We start from the raw sequence: 16,910 nt of genomic DNA on the forward strand, positions 1-16,910 counted from the left end.
TTGTGACTTGTATTGTTTAAGATTATTGTACCTGTTTTTATTATGTATACCCCTCCTCACATGGAATAAATGGCGCTATAATAATAATAACTTTGACCTGATTTAGGTGAACGTCCTTCTTGCAAAGTGTTGGAATATAAAAGGAGAGAACCACAAGTCTCAGCAAGTCCAGACTGGTATTATGTTACAGTGAGAGGAGGACTTTATCTCCCATCATTCCACCCATCACTGTACGTCCTTCTCCGTGGACTGCCCATCACTACTCCTCCACAGAGTCTGAGGCAGAGCTCTCCCGCACACAGCAGCTTCTTCTCACTACTTAGCTCCGCCCTCATGTGACGTCACCACAAGTCCTCTAGTCACTGCTATGCCTGCCCGTCATGTGACGTCACCTCAGGTTCCCTACTAGTCAATGCTAGGCTCCTCCTCGTCATGTGACTGGTCACATGGCGGTGACATCACCACAGGTCCTGCTAGCACTGAGCAGCTACCTACAGGTCGGTCCTGGCCGGGTTTGTATGCGCTCATTAATTGTACCGGCGTTCACTGTCCGGGAGGCCTGCGGTATCTGAGCTGTGTGCTGTGATGTTCTGCAGCAGCTGGAGCACCGTGCATAACACATAGTGAGGCTGCTGGAGATCCCCTCAGTGCAGCACAATAAGGCTAAGTTCCCACCATGAGTATTCGGTGCGGTTTTTTTTCTGCCGTGTATTTTTGTGCACACATAACGCAGCGTCTCCCAGTCCCAGCAAAGTTCATGGGGTTTTCAGTAATCTCATGGTCACTGAGCCAAATCCGCAACTTGCCAATTTCCTTAGCTGTAAATCTGCGTTTCATGTGCAGATGTTTCCCGCAGACTTGTATGAGATTAGGAAGATCCGTAGGTAAAACACGCAGTCGTCTTTATGTAGTTTCCGCACTAAAAACACGTAATGCACACATGACCGTATAAATAAAGCCCCGGATGAGGTGCAGGAAGTAACACAAGCAGAACAGCTTTATCTAAAACCTGGAGACAAAATCAGCAGCGGAAACCTGCAGTGTAGCTCATGGTAATGCGGCAGAAACACTGCGACATCCAAACCCCCCCATCCTGGATGCTCGTCGTCAGTCTGTGGCTGGTACAGGAGGAAATGGCAGACGCATAGCACCGATATCGCCTTAGCGTCACAATGGAGCCATTAGAGAACGGGGATTATGGCCGCATTGTGGTTGTTGCAGAAGATTTGTTGTCATCTTTTTTATTCCTGTCCTGTGACCTAGCAGATCCATGACCCTCCTCAGTCAAAATCCAGAAACTAGCAGACCATGACATTTAATATATGTGGCACCGAATAGAAACAGCATCAACTTTTAATAATAATAATCTTTATTTTTATATAGCGCTAACATATTCCGCAGCGCTTTACAGTTTGCACACATCATCATCACTGTCCCCGTTGGGGCTCACAATCTAGATTCCCTATCAGTATGTCTTTGGAATGTGGGAGGAAACCGGAGTACCCGGAGGAAACCCCCACAAAGATGGGGAGAACATACAATCTCCTTGCAGATGTTGTCCTTGGTGGGATTTGAACCCAGGACTCCAGCGCTGCAGTGCTAATCACTGGTGAGATGTTATCATTGTGGCATGACCCACACACAACGTCATGCCAGGCTGGTTAATCTAAGGTAGAGCTAGGGATGCTGGGAGTTAAAGAGATTTGCAGGCCTCCTTTCCAGTGGTCACGGATTACTGACCTGCCCCGTGGACCCGAGTCTGTGTCATCTCTAGCGAGAGGAGAAAATCAAACATTACCTATATTTTTTTCACAGGTTCATGATTTTATCCTTCGGCGCTTGTAAGCAGCAATGGCCGCAAAGTCTCTCACTTTGGAGAGATAAGAGAGACGCTCCATTCATCCGTTAAGTCAGTTGCAGAATAACCGGTAAAGGATTACATTTTGTATAACTCTTCTCCATCCATTATACTGCGTCTCTTCAGCAATAGAATGCTATAGCACTGGACTTAATGCAATACTAAACATAGAAAAAAAAGTTCTTGTAATTTAGTGATAGACTGATGCACTAAATACTGTTAAAGTGACAAAATTGTGGTAGTATTAATGTAACCGACAATTAAAGGGGTTGCCCCAAAGTATAATAATCATTTAAAAAAAATACTTATTCTCTCTTATGCTCTGTTGTGGTTCCAGGTCTCCCAGTGTTCGAGTGATATTATGTCACATGAGCACTGCAGCCAATCAATGACCGCTAATGGGCTGCTTCGCTAAGGCCCGGGATCACACAGTGAGATATGGCCGAGTCTCGCAGGTTAAAACCAAGCTCTGGCACCGGCACTCCGGAGCAGAGCGTGCTGCCGCATAGCAATACATGGAGCCGCACGCTCCGCTCCGGAGTGCCGGTGCCAGAGCTTGTTTTTAACCTGCGAGACTCGGCCGTATCTCGCTGTAGTGTGATCCCGGCCTTACTCTTCCTGGGACGAAACTGGGACAGTCAGAGCACTGCAGGCAATTAGCAGCCACTAATTAGATGCAATGCGCATGTGACATAATAATGTCAGGTTAACGCCAGGAGAACGCCACTGGTGTGCTAGGAGAGTTTTTTTTTTTTATTATACTTGTGCAGTCGGAACTACAGCAGATCTCTTTTTCTCTATCGCCTTTCATTGGGGGACACAGGAACCATGGGTGTATGCTGCTGCCACTATGCAAATAAAAAAGTTAGCTCCTCCTCTGCAGTGTACACCCTACCGACAGGAAGTAGGATATTCAGTTTAGCTTAGTGTCAGTAGGAGGTGGACACGGGTCTTTCATTAGACCCTTATCTACCTCAATGTGCGTCGTTCCTTTTCAGGTTTTCCGGAGGGATACAGGGTGAGCAGTCACACCTGTATTCCCACTATGCGGACTATGAGTACGGCGTGTACTGCCACCCCGTATCCTCATAGATCCCTCTCCAGGACCATGATCCTGGCACACAAGCGTGCTCAGAAGTCCGGTCCTGGCTCCGTCCCCCACCCACTCGCCCACCAGAGCCTGTCGATCGGAGGAGACGAGGACGTCCAGCTCCACGGACGTCTAATACCTTCAGGGCTTCAGGTTAGTAACGGACGGCGTGGGATGTTTAGGTGAGTATTCCCTTCCCACCGATCCCCCTATCCCTCTGTTTCTCTTCAAAGACAATCATGGGGGGGGGTCCCTGCGGATTCCCTGTTACAGGGGCGATCTTTGGACGTCTCTTTATTGGGACGTTTTCCACATTGCGGCACCTTTTTGCTCTGTGCGGCGCCCTGTAGGCAGCCGCGCTGCCGTTTCTGTGGCTGCACTTTCCCCCTGACCTGGCAGTTTGCGCGGCAGCTGCGCCGTTTCATGCACGGCGGCCGCACCTTTAGAGGCAGCGGCTCTGCCTTGTCTGCGGCCGTACCTTTGTTCCAGGCAGCCACGCCGTTTACTCCGGCGGCCGCACAGTTTGCTCCCCAGCGGCCGCACAGTTTTCCGGCGGCCGCACAGTTTCCTAACCGGCGGCCGCAGTGTTTCCTATCCGGCGGCCGCGGTGTTTCCTGACCGGCGGCCGCGGTGTTTCCTGACCGGCGGCCGCTGGGTTTCCTGACCGGCGTCCGCAGCGTTTCCTGACCGGGGGCCGCAGGGTTTCCTGACCGGCGGCCGCACGGTTTCCCTCACCGGCGGCCGCACAGTTTTTTCTAACCGGCGGCCGCACCGCTTTCCGGTCCCGTGGCCCTCTCCGGCGCCCACCAGCTTCTAATTTAGGTCCCGGCTTCTCCCGGGGCCTACTCTCGGCCGTGACTCCGCCCTCTTCCTGCGTTCTCAGGCGGGCTTTTTTCCCGCCCGTCTGTCTCGACTAGCTCCGCCTCCCGGCGCCATCTTGGTGCTCCTGGCCAGGCAATTAACCCTGCCCACTACCTCCGTATTCTCGAACCAGGAACGCCTTATGCCCCACTCCAAAGTGCGTAAATCCCGGCGTCCTCCTCACTTGCGGTCGCCTCAGCCCCACAGCTGGTCCCGGACAGGAGAGTTCCAGAGGTCTGCTCCTTCTGCCTGCACCGTCTGCCTGCACCCCTGCCTTTAAGGACCACTGAAGCGCATCACCTGCCGTGAGTAGCTCTGCTCTGCAGTTTGACACTCTCCTCTGCCCTTCTGTCCCCTAACCTTCTGGTCGGCCGATCCGCCCGTGAGTGACACCCCCATCCCAGGCTGGGCCTCCTCTCTGTCTCAATCGGTGGCCAATTTAACATGGGTGTCTCAAACCCTGGTGTCCGTGCTGGATCGGTTACCCTGGCAGACCCCCGCAGTAGCCACCGGGTCGCAGGAAGCTCCGTCCAAGCCCTCCAAGGCTAGCTGCAAAAGGTCCAGACAGGAACGCCGGTCTGAGTCCTCTTCTCGCTCCATCTCGCCACTCGGTCCTCCTCTGCGGTCGGCGTCCTCCCGATCCTCCTCCGCTGAGTCAGGCGAGGCTTTCTCTGATGCGCCTTCGGAGGATAATTTGGGGCCGGATTCGAACCAAATCGCTAACATGAGGGATATGGTTCAAAGCCTCATTGGAACGACCAATCAGACCTGTGGCATCGAAGATTCCTCTACGAAACCCGCAGATCAGGCGGTTTCGTTTAGACGGTCTAAACTACCTCCCAAGGTATTTGCTCCTCATCCTGAATTCGAGGAGCATCTGGCCAGAGAAAGAGCGAATTCGACCAGACATTCTCAAAGAGACAAGCGTCTTGGAGTCTCATATCTCTTTCCTCCGGATCTCATTGCCAACCGGAATGAGAGGCGTTAGAGAACGACCTCTCCCCCTGTGGATCCGTAGGCTGCTAGACTTGCCGCCAACACAGTCCTTACGCTGTCCGGTGGGCGGCTCTGAAAGATTCCATCGATAGGATCATGGAATCCTTCGTGAAGTCGGCTTTCGAAACTGCCGCATCATCCCAATGCCTGGCTTTGGCTTCCACTTGGGTTTCGAAGTCTGTATCCGAGGGGCTAAACAACTCCAATGAAGCATTCAAGCTGGAGCTCCGTCAGGCCGGCTGGCGGAACTTGCCACCCAGATTACTCATGACGGGGAATAATTTGTTTCCTGGACGTCGCATCTTCTGCCGCACAGGCGCCCAGTAATGTTGTTGCCAGCTGTCGCACTGTTTGGCTCAAGAGTCATCGAAGAAGTCCCTTACTAGCCTGCCTTTTCAAGGCTCACGTCCTTTCGGTTCCAAGCTGGACCAAATTATTAAGGACGCCACTGGTGGCACCAGTCCCCTTCTCCAGACCTCACCTACTTCCCCTTAGGCGGCTACTTTGGTCTTTTCGACCTTTTTCGTAGTTTTGCGGCATCAGATTCTTCTTCGCAACTGCAGAGGCCACAGGCACGTTAAGAGAAGAAGGTATTCTTCGGCTCACTCTTTCCTGGCGTGCCCGCTACTCCTAAGGTGGATTCTCCAGGTCCAGGACTGGAAGTTCCACCTAGGCATGACCCACGACTAGACCCCAGCCCGTTTCTCAGACTGGGTAATCGTCTCCTGTTCCTCAGGGACGTCTGGGTCTCCTCAGTAGAGGTCGCATGGGCCAGGGCTCTTGTTCTCTCTAGATACAAAATCTTCATTTCACAGTCCTGGGATCGTTTTCTTCAAATCCCAACCGGCTTTCTCCCGGGTCAAATGGTTCCTCGACTGGTGGCCGAGGTCACTTCTCTTATCCCAGAGTAGATCCTTCATAGCATATCCTTCCTTCCAGTTCCCTGGCAGGTGGTGACAACGGACGACAGCCCGCTCGGCGGAGGCGCGGGGCTTTGTCTCCTGTTCTTTCAGGGTTGTTGGTCGGCGCAGGAGTCCTCTTTGCCGATCAATGTCCTCGAGTTCCGGATCATCTTTCTGTCTTGCCTTCACTGGGTAAGGATTCTCGGCAGCCTGCCAATTTGAATCCAGACAGACAATGACACAGCTGTGGCATACGTCTACCACCAGGGGTGGACTCGGCGTTCTCTGGCCTCGGCCGAGATTCCAGGATCCTCCTTTGGACAGAGGCAACGGCCCTGGTGAGCTCCGCAGGGCATGTCCCCGGCGTGGACATTTAGGCCGCCGACTTCCTCGGCTGCGAGGGTCTCGCGGCTGGGGAATGGTACTTCAGGAGGTTTCCTGTCAGATTGCTCTTCGATGGGGGACTCCAGAGGTGGACCTCATGGCGTCCTGATTGAACAGGAGGTCCCTCGGGTCGGCCCAGGGTCCCGTGATCCACTCACAGTGGTGTTGTCACTCTGGCCATTCCTCGGTCGCAGTTCGGGCTCCCCTATCGGTTCCCACGCCTTCCCTCGCTTTCCAAGCTGTCGAAGAAGATCAAGGCTGATGGGTGCCGGTCATTCTGATCGTCCCGGATTGGCCCATGAGGTCTTGGTTTGCAGATATCGTCAATCTTCTCGCGGACACCCCTTGTGTCTTCCAAACGGACCCGATCTGCTGTCTCAGGGTCCGATCTGCCACCCGAATTATCGGTCGCTCAGTTTAACGTCGTGGCTGTGGACTCCACAGTTCTAAGAGCGTCCGGCCTTTCGGCCCAGATGAGTCACTCTATAATCCAGGCTGGGAAGTCTTCGTCTTCTTCCAGGATCTACTATCGTACCTGGAAGGCTTACTTTCGTTGATGCGAGTCCAACCGCTTTTCACCTATGTCCTTTTTCCCTGCCTTCCATTTGGTTTTTCCTTCAGGCAGAACTGGATTCGGGCTTCGCTCTCAATTCCCTAAAGGGCCAGGTTCCTGCGCTCTTCTCTTTTAAGAATACATTTCAAAAACCTGACCTGCACATCCAAACATAGACTGAGTGTGAACAGGTGCTGAAGCTCAGTCTATGTTTGGATGTGCAGGTCAGGTTTTTGAAATGTATTCTCTAGCCTTCTGATCGTGCACTCCCCGCCTCCTAGCTTCAGGTGTTTTAATTATAGTAGGTCCAATACCCCTCCACATAGAGAGAGAATTTGAGTCCAAGAAGAGGTTTTTGCATGTACCCATTCAGATGGAGACGTTTATTCTCAGTGAGGTAGGTCAAACTTAGGACCTCGTATAAGAGAGATGCCTTAACGTGGCTACGAGGTACACATAAAATTGGCCATTTTTGTGCGCTAAAAGCTCTCATTTTTCATATTTCTAGTGCAGTAATGCAGTTTAAATTTCGTTTTTTCAAGTTTACATGTTTTGGCGCTGCAGTGTGCTGCCCTATTTATTTAACTATATACGAGTTGGCGACTCTGGGTTGAGCACCTGTTCACACTCAGTCTATGTTTGGATGTGCAGGTCAGGTTTTTGAAATGTATTCTCTAGCCTTCTGATCGTGCACTCCCCGCCTCCTAGCTTCAGGTGTTTTAATTATAGTAGGTCCAATACCCCTCCACATAGAGAGAGAATTTGAGTCCAAGAAGAGGTTTTTGCATGTACCCATTCAGATGGAGACGTTTATTCTCAGTGAGGTAGGTCAAACTTAGGACCTCGTATAAGAGAGATACCTTAACGTGGCTACGAGGTACACATAAAATTGGCCATTTTTGTGCGCTAAAAGCTCTCATTTTTCATATTTCTAGTGCAGTAATGCAGTTTAAATTTCGTTTTTTCAAGTTTACATGTTTTGGCGCTGCAGTGTGCTGCCCTATTTATTTAACTTCTCTTTTAAGAAGACGTTATCTTCTCAGCCACAGGTTAAGACCTTCCTTCAAGGAGTAGCCCACGCTGTCCCTCCGTACAGGGCCTCTGTGGATTCATGGGATTTTAAGGTTGTGTTGGTCGTTCTTAGGGGTTCCCCCCTTAAAGCCTCTCAGGGAGCTTTCCCTGTCAGTTCTATCTCGGAAGGTGGCTTTTCTCAGGTCCATCTCTTCGATCCGCCGCGTTTTTGAGTTGGCGGTCATTTCTTGCCGACCTCCTTTCTTGATTTTCCACCAGGACAAGGTGGTCCCAGGCCTCCGCCTTCCTTCCTTTCTCGAGGTGGTTTTCATCTTTCCACCTCAACGAGGACATCGTTCTACCTTTCCTTTTGTCCAGCTCCGACTCATCCTCTGGAGTGATTGTGGAACAGGCTGGGACTCGTCAGGGCAGTGAGGATCTCCCTGGCTAGCACAGCCACTTTCCGAAAGATGGATTCTCTTTTCGCCATCCCTGATGGCATGCGTAGAGGCCTGCCGGCTTCCAAGGCGACTATTGCTCGCTCTATCAGAACGGCAATTTTGGAAGCTTACCGGGTCAAGAACAAGAGTGTCCCCTCCTGAGACAAAGGCTCACTCTACCCGGGCAGTCGGCGCTTCCAGTGCGGTACGTCACGGGGTTTTCGCCGATGGCTTTGCAAAGCGACAACCTGGTCTTCCATCCACACGTTTTGCCGAACTACGGCGGACTCCAGCCTGGGCAGAAGGATCCTGCAGGCGGCAGTGGTGAGTCCTCGGACCTGATGGAAGTCTGTTTTTCCCACCCCAGGGACTGCTTTGGGACGTCCCATGGTTCCTGTGTCCCCCAATGAAAGGCGATAGAGAAAACAGGATTTTTGGTTGCTTACCGTAAAATCTGTTTCTCGGAGCCTTCATTGGGGGACACAGCACCCTCCCAAGTTAAACAGCTCTGTTTACTGTATACGTTTGAGTTCTTTGAACACTCTTTGAGCGTTTGAATCTGTTAATCTATAGAGCGCCGTAGAATTTGTTGGCGCTAGTAGATAAAGTTTATTATTATTATTATTATTTCTCTTTTACACGTTGCTTCTCCTACTGCTTTCTCACTAACTGAATATCCTACTTCCTGTCGGTAGGGTGTACACTGCAGAGGAGGAGCTAACTTTTTTATTTGCATAGTGTCAGCAGCATACACCCATGGTTCCTGTGTCCCCCCAATGAAGGCTCCGAGAAACAGATTTTACGGTAAGCAACCAAAAATCCTGTTACTCTCCAATTTACACAAAAATAGTCTACAATATTCTAGCCAGGGAGAAACCGTACTCTTTATTCACATTCTTGTAAAACAACATTCCTCCTGCTTAGATCTTCCACTGAGAATGGATAAGGACGTAAATGAGAAGGCCAAGAGGATATTGTACCTTACCTTGGAGATCATCACCCTGCTGACTGGAGAGGTGAGAAACACTGGGGATCGAAGGAGGTTATGTGATATGACATGTTGTTATGGCTGATTAGGTTATGAAGTCTGGTTGTGGTTATATTTATTACTGTCCCTTTTCTTTACATACAGGACTACACAGTCATGAAGAAGACATCTGATGAGTATGTGACACCAAGCAGCTGCCCCCTTAATGAGCTTCTGCCTAATTTGGTACATGAAAGGATCAACGATGAGAAGATCCTCAAAGTCACCAATAAGATCATTGAGTTGCTGACTGGAGAGGTGAGCACTGCTGGGACTGGACTCACTGCCAGTGTGTGTTCAGATTACTACAATACTTCTATAAGGTTTTAAGGCATCACTACTTTTTTTTTTTTTTTGCAGAAAAAAGACTGGTCAGAAGTACAGATGGATGTACACAAGAGCGTCATGATGAAGTCTCGCCTGTCCCTCAGTTCCTCAGGTAAGAGACTTTCATTGGTTGGAAAGTAACGATCAGTTTTGAGAATCACCTTGTTACAAGCATCAGTCTTATCTTGCAGTATGTATGTCTATTGTAGATGGGTCATCTAGAAGTTCCACACCAGAGAGTTGTTCCAGCCCTTTTTATATTGAAGATTGTGAAAAAACAAGTAACAATAGCTCACAAAGCGATGAAGTCACTCGAAAACACAAAGTACGGTAGATCTCCATTTTTCTGATTGTATAGATCCTGTTTTCTCTAATTGCTATTCAATAGATCAGTATTCAATGACATTTTTCTGTTATTTCTTAGGAAAACGAGGTGTTCGTTATTAAAGTTGAAGCTCAAGAGGAAGATGAGATGTATATGAATGGCGGAGAATGGTGCAAGGAGGAGAGAACGACTACAGATAGCCTAGGTAAGAAGAGTGTCAGAACCTTGTTCTGTGTGCATACTTAGGTTTGAGACATGTGATCTTGTCTGGGCTGCGCACATCAAAGGGTTTGTTTTTTTTGTTACCAATAGGTGGGGATTTCAGGACCTGGAACCCCCACCCATTTGTTTGCAATTGAAAGGGCACTTAAAAATCTATAAAAGTTTTGTGGTCTTTTGATTTTTATTGATGAATCCAGTGATTTCATTTGCCTTTACAGCTGCAGCAGCCTGACACTAGTTGCTTAACAGGAATCTGTCAGGCCATTTTCAGTGATGCGTGCTAAAATCGAGCTTGCTGAGCTTTTTTGGTACATGTAATTTTTATTGTTTTCGCTCTCTTTTGTTCACCATAAGCTTGTGAACCTACTATGTGCTGCAGCTCTAATTAGCCCACTCAGTAAATGTAATATGCCTCATATTCCTCCATATGCTAATGACTCCCTACTATGCAAGCCCATCCTACGTGTAGGATCCTCCAGACTGTTGCAGTTGTGCATAAACAGACTTTTGCTAAGAATACCCCTCCCCTGTCTTCAATCCTACTAAGAACCTTTGGAGTATCCTTCAACAAATGATCTATGAGGTTGGGAGTCAATTCGCATCAAAACAGCAGCTATGGGAGGCTATGTTCACATTCTGCAAAGAAATTCAAGCAGAAACTTTTCAAAAACTCACAAGTTCAATGGATGCAAGAATTGTGAATGAGATGCAGTGGGGAAAAAAAGTATTTAGTCAGCCACCAATTGTACAAGTTCTCCCACTTAAAAAGATGAGAGAGGCCTGTAATTGACAGCATAGGTAGACCACAACTATGAGAGTCAAAATGAGAAAACAAATCCAGAAAGTCACCTTGTCTGATTTGGCAAGATTTATTTTGCAAATTATGGTGGAAAATAATTTGCCATTAACAAAAGTTCATCTCAATATTTTGTTATATATATATCTCTTTTGTTGACAATGACTAAGGTCAAACGTTTTCTGTAAGTCTTCAGAAGGTTGGCACACACTGCTGGTGGTATGTTGGCCCATTCCTCCATGCAGATTTCCTCTAGAGCTGTGATATTTTGGGCCTGTCGCTGGGCAACACGGACTTTCAACTCCCTCCAAAAGGTTTTCTACGGTGTTGAGATCTGGAGCCTGGCTAAGCCCCTCCAGGACCTTCATATGCTTCTTACAAAGCCACTCCGTTGCCCTGGCGGTGTGCTTGGGATCATTATCATGCTGAAAGACCTATCAACGTTTCATCTTCAATGCCCTTGCTGATGGAAGGAGGTTTGCACTCAAAATCTCACGATACATGGCTCCATTCATTCTTTCATGTACACGGATCAGTCATCCTGTTCTCTTTGCAGAGAAACAGCCCCAAAGCATGATGTTGCCACCGCCATGCTTCACAGTAGGTATGGTGTTCTTTGGTTGCAACTCTGCATTGTTTTGTTTCTACCAAACAGTTCTACTTTGGTTTCATCAGACCATATGACATTCTTCCAATACTCTTCTGGATAATCCAAATGCTCTCTAGCAAACTTCAGATGGGCCCGGACATGTACTGGCTTAAGCAGGGGGACACGTCTGGCACTGCAGGACCTGAGTCCCTGGCGGCGTAGTGTGTTACTGATAGCCTTTGTTATGGTGGGCCCAGCTCTATTGCGGGTCATTCACTCGGTCCCCCCATGTGGTTCTGGGATTTTTGCTCACTGTTCTTGTGATCATTTTGACTCCACAGGGTGAGATCTTGAGTGGAGCCCCAGATCGAGGGAGATTTTCAGTGGTCTTTGATGTCTTCCATTTTTTTATAATTGCTCCCACAGTTGATTTCATCACATCAAGCTGCTTGCCTATTGCAGATTCAGTCTTCCCAGCCTGGTGCAGGGCTACAATTTTTGTTTCTGGTGTTCTTCGACAGCTCTTTAGTCTCCACCATAGTGGAGTTTGGAGTGTGACTGTTTGAGGTTGTGGACAGGTGTCTTTTATACTGATAACAAGTTCAAACAGGTGCCATTACTACAGGTAATGAGTGAAGGATGGGGAGCCTCTTAGAGAAGAAGTTACAGGTCTGAGAGCCAAAAATCTTGATTGTTTTTAGGTGACCAAATACTTATTTTCCACCATAATTTGAAAATTATATCTTGCCAAATCAGACAAGGTGATTTTCTGGATTTGTTTTTTGACTCTCATGGTTGTGGTCTACCTATGATGTCAATTACAGGCCTCTCATCTTTTTAACCCTCCGTCAGGGGCAATATGTTTCATAACGAGTTTAGGGGCATTGCGCCTGTCCGGCACAGGCTAGAAAATTGGCTATATTTTCCTTTTTAAAATATTTCAATGCTCTAAAAGTGATCAGTTACCTTAATAGGAATGTAATAAATGAGAATACACATAATCAGGTGTAAAAAAAATGTTTAATAACCAGAAAAGTAATATGTTTCTATGTCTTGAGCATCCTCCTCACTCTCTCCATCTTGATCTGTATCAGACACATCTGGACATTCTTCCACATCATCTTCTGAATCAATGTCACTTTCTCCCCCTAAATCTTCTAGCTGTAAGGGGTCTGTCTCATCATCAAGCAGAATATTTTGCACTTGCTCAACATGAAGGGCATTGGACAAGTCAAATATTCTCCTCGCCATTTCAGAAGAAAAGCAGAAGCAAGAGAGAGAATATGTGTTAGGGCGCAATGTGCCTGAGAAGCACACTCTTATTTCTAACAAAACCTTCTATGACAAATCCACAAATTTAGCACTAGCTATTCATAAAACAAGCTAAAAAAACAATTGGGATGAATAAAAACAGCAAATTCTAACCGTCAAAGGTGTGACACATTCAGGGGCAATAAGCCGGAGAAGCCAAAACACTGATATCTGATCTCCTGCAGCTCTGCAGCACAAGAGGCTTCTCAGGTTTCACACAGCCTTTAAAGTTAGGAAGGTACTGGGAGGATGGTGTTTCCCAGACAAACCACTGAAAATAGAGAAATTAAACTAAGTGAGCTGCGCCTGTCAGATCAGTTGCCCCTGACGGAGGGTTAAGTGGGAGAACTTGCACAATTGGTGGCTGACTAAATACTTTTTTCCCCATTGTATCAAAGAAGAGGTCATATGTTAACAAGTAACTTGGCCTGTTAAGATGATTTTCACTGAAAAGCTTTTGTTTTCAGTAAATTACTTTTTAATGCTGCAAATTCCACAAATAATTTTCAGTTTTTCGCAACCTATAAAATGTTTGCAAACTTGTGCAGAATAATTTGGAACAATGCATTGACTTTTTTTTTAGTTTTGAAAAGAAAAAAAACTACTGTTATCACTGGGAGGTTTGTCCCATAAAGTGTGATTTATGCTCTTACAATTGATGATTTGAACATTGTAGTGACTCATTTGCATTGACCATTTAAGAAAATCAGAAAAATAGCATTAGCATAATAATTTGGAATGCGGTATAAGTGGAGTTTACTGCTTTAGTATGTAAAAAAATAAACACAACTTTTTTTTTTACATTTTAAATTTATATCCTTACAGCGATTTGCTTTTTTTTTTTTTTTTTTTTAATCCCTTTCTGACATTGGGCGTAATAGTACACCGATGTCGAACTCCCTCCCTTTGATGTGGGTCCACATCTTTCCCAGGACATGTCAGCTGTTTTGAACAACTGACATGTGCCTGCAATAGCCGCTGGTGGAATCGCGATTCATCCGCGGCTATTAACCAGTTAAATACTGCTGTCAAATTCTGACAGCGGCATTTAAAGGGGTTGTCCACTACTTTCAATTAACCCCCCAATGTATCCCCCCGGGGCCCCTAATGAATTGGGCAATTACCTTGCGTTGCCGTTTTTGCCTGTGAGCGGCGCTATTCTGGCTGCTGAGTCCGGGTCACGTGACCCCCAGACTGCAGCCGCCGCTCATTTCCGCCGACGTCACGTCAATTTCCAGACTCTAGAAATTGACGTGACGTCAGCAGCAGGCGTGACCAGCCCCCACAGTCAGCAGTCACTCAGCAAGAGTGACTGGGCTGTGGGTGGTGCTGGGGGCTGCCTGGGCTCTGTGTGCTCGGGCGGGGCTGTGCTGCGGTCGCTGGGGATCTGCCGCCCGGCGCCTGTGTTTTTGTGGACCGGCGCCGGTGTCTGCCCGCCGGCGTGTGCGGGGCTCTGCCCGCCAGCGTGTGCGGGTGCCTGCCCGCCGGCGCGTGCGGAAGTCTGCCCGCCGGCTTGTGCGGGGCTCTGCCCGCCGGCTTGTGCGGGGCTCTGCCCGCCGGCATGTGTGTGTGTGCGTGCCGGCGCTGTGTGTGTGTGCCGGCGATGTGTGTGTGTGCAGGCATCGTCCGATGGGACTACAAGTCCCATCGGGCTATGCCTGCTACACTGACAGTGAGTGACACATTAGCCAATGATGGGACAGTAGTAGTCCCATCATTCGGCTAATGTGTTGAATATAAAAAAAAAAAAAACATACACAGTACATACATACAACACACACCATGCGACGACATGCACCATGCGACATGCGACGACATGCACCATGCGATGACATGCACCATGCGACGACATGCATGCACCATGCGACGACATGCACCATGTGACGACATGACACATGCACCATGCGACGACATGCTGCATACGACGACATGCACCATGCGGCGACATGCACCATGCGGCGACATGCACCATGTGACATGCACCATTCGACGACATGCGACATGCTACGACATGCACCATGCGACGACATGCACCATGCGACGACATGCTGCATGCACCATGCGACAACATGCCCCATGCGACATGCTACATGTGACAACATGCTACATGTGACAACATGCACCATGTGACGACATGCATGCACCATGCGGCGACATGCACCATGCGACATTCGACGACATGCACCATGCGACGACATGCTACATGCACCATGCGACGACATGCAACATGCTGCATGCAACATGCTGCATGCACCATGCGACGACATGCACCATGCGACGACATGCACCATGCGACTGCATGCACCATGCGACGTCATGCACCATGCGACGACATGCACCATGCGACGACATGACACATGCACCATGCGACGACATGCTGCATACGACGACATGCACCATGCGGCGACATGCACCATGCGGCGACATGCACCATGTGACATGCACCATGCGACGACATGCGACATGCTACGACATGCACCATGCGACGACATGCACCATGCGACGACATGCTGCATGCACCATGCGACAACATGCCACATGCTACATGTGACAACATGCACCATGCTACATGCGACAACATGCACCATGTGACGACATGCATGCACCATGCGGCGACATGCACCATGCGACATTCGACGACATGCACCATGCGACGACATGCTACATGCACCATGCGACGACATGCAACATGCTGCATGCAACATGCTGCATGCACCATGCGACGACATGCACCATGCGACGACATGCACCATGCGACTGCATGCACCATGCGACGTCATGCACCATGCGACGACATGCACCATGCGACGACATGCACCATGCGACGCCATGCACCATGCAACGACATGCACCATGCGACGCCATGCACCATGCAACGACATGCACCATGCGTCATGCACCATGCGTCATGCACCATGCGACGACATGCACCATGAGGCGACATGCACCATGCGACGACATGCACCATGCGACGACATGCACCATGCCACGACATGCACCATGCGACGACATGCACCATGCGACGACATGCACCATGCGACGACATGCACCATGCGACGACATGCACCATGCTGCATGCACCATGCTGCATGCACCATGCTGCATGCACCATGCTGCATGCACCATGCTGCATGCACCATGCGACGACATGCACATGCAACGACATGCTACATGCACCATGCGAAGACATGCACCATGCGTCGTGCACCATGCGACGACATGCACCATGCAACGACATGCACCATTCTACATGCACCATGAGGCGACATGCACCATGCGACGACATGCACCATGCGACGACATGCGACATGCGACGACATGCGACATGCAGTACATACATACATACTACAGACATACAGTACATATAACAGAGTACATACTTACCATCACTTGTCACTTTGTTCCCCGAAGCCATTGTCACCTGTAAAAAATATTAAAATAATAAACAAACAATATACTCCCTGTCCGCAGAAATCCAATTAAAACGAGTGTCCCACGACGATCTCCCGTGGAGAGCAGGAGCATCAGTTGATGCGACCACTCTCCAGGGGCTCCAGGAACACAATGATGGAAGGTATCCTTCCATCATGTATTCCTCACAAGGTATTCCTACGCCCCTGTGAGAAAATAGTCCCTAGTCTCACTATTGGCATTGCTGGGTGAGACATTTTCCCACGCAGCAATTGCCATAAAGTGAGACCAGTGAACTAGAGTAAGCTTAGTGATGCACTGCAGGAGCCATTGTCTCCTGTCAGTGTGTCACTGAGGGTCCTATAGAGCAGTGACATCACCCGATGTCACTGTTCTATAGGGGAGATCGTCGTGGGACACTCGTTATTAATTGAACTACGGCGGAAAGGTAGTATACGGTTTATTATTTTACTTTTTTTTGCAGGCGCTGAAGTATGGTAAGTATGGTTAAATGAAGAATATTAAAATACTTTTTTCCAAATGTGTGTGTTTTATTAACCCTTTCTTACTATTGGATTAATAATGAATAGGTGTCTTATTGACGCCTCTCCATTATTAACCTGGCTTAATGTCACCTTACAATAGCAAGGTGACATTAACCCCTTATTACCCCATATCCCACCGCTACTCGGGAGTGGGAAGAGAGGGGCTAAGTGCCGGAATTGGCGCATCTTACAGATGCGCCATTTCTGGGGTGGCTGCGGACTGGTATTTGTAGCCGGGGGGGGGGGGCAATATCCATGGCCC

General features: G+C 48.8%; 1 protein-coding gene across 2 annotated transcripts in view; it reads left to right on the plus strand.

Moving 5' to 3' along the window:
* The first annotated feature begins 436 nt into the window (after positions 1-436).
* Positions 437-16,910, plus strand: part of LOC138665271 (oocyte zinc finger protein XlCOF22-like) — a 28,314-nt gene continuing 11,840 nt past the window's right edge. Inside the window, exons 1-7 of one of the 2 annotated variants that reach the window (XM_069752597.1) lie at positions 437-497; positions 1,816-1,928; positions 9,020-9,111; positions 9,228-9,380; positions 9,483-9,561; positions 9,659-9,774; positions 9,874-9,979. In XM_069752597.1, the coding sequence (XP_069608698.1) occupies positions 9,034-9,111; positions 9,228-9,380; positions 9,483-9,561; positions 9,659-9,774; positions 9,874-9,979 (532 nt within the window). In that variant the 5' untranslated portion in view covers positions 437-497; positions 1,816-1,928; positions 9,020-9,033. Of the gene's footprint in view, positions 498-866; positions 1,610-1,815; positions 1,929-9,019; positions 9,112-9,227; positions 9,381-9,482; positions 9,562-9,658; positions 9,775-9,873; positions 9,980-16,910 lie in introns of those variants that run through there. The other variant, XM_069752598.1, reaches the window with a different exon arrangement.

This window comes from Ranitomeya imitator, chromosome 2 (assembly GCF_032444005.1).
Source record: "Ranitomeya imitator isolate aRanImi1 chromosome 2, aRanImi1.pri, whole genome shotgun sequence".
In the NCBI taxonomy this organism is placed as follows: domain Eukaryota; kingdom Metazoa; phylum Chordata; class Amphibia; order Anura; family Dendrobatidae; genus Ranitomeya; species Ranitomeya imitator.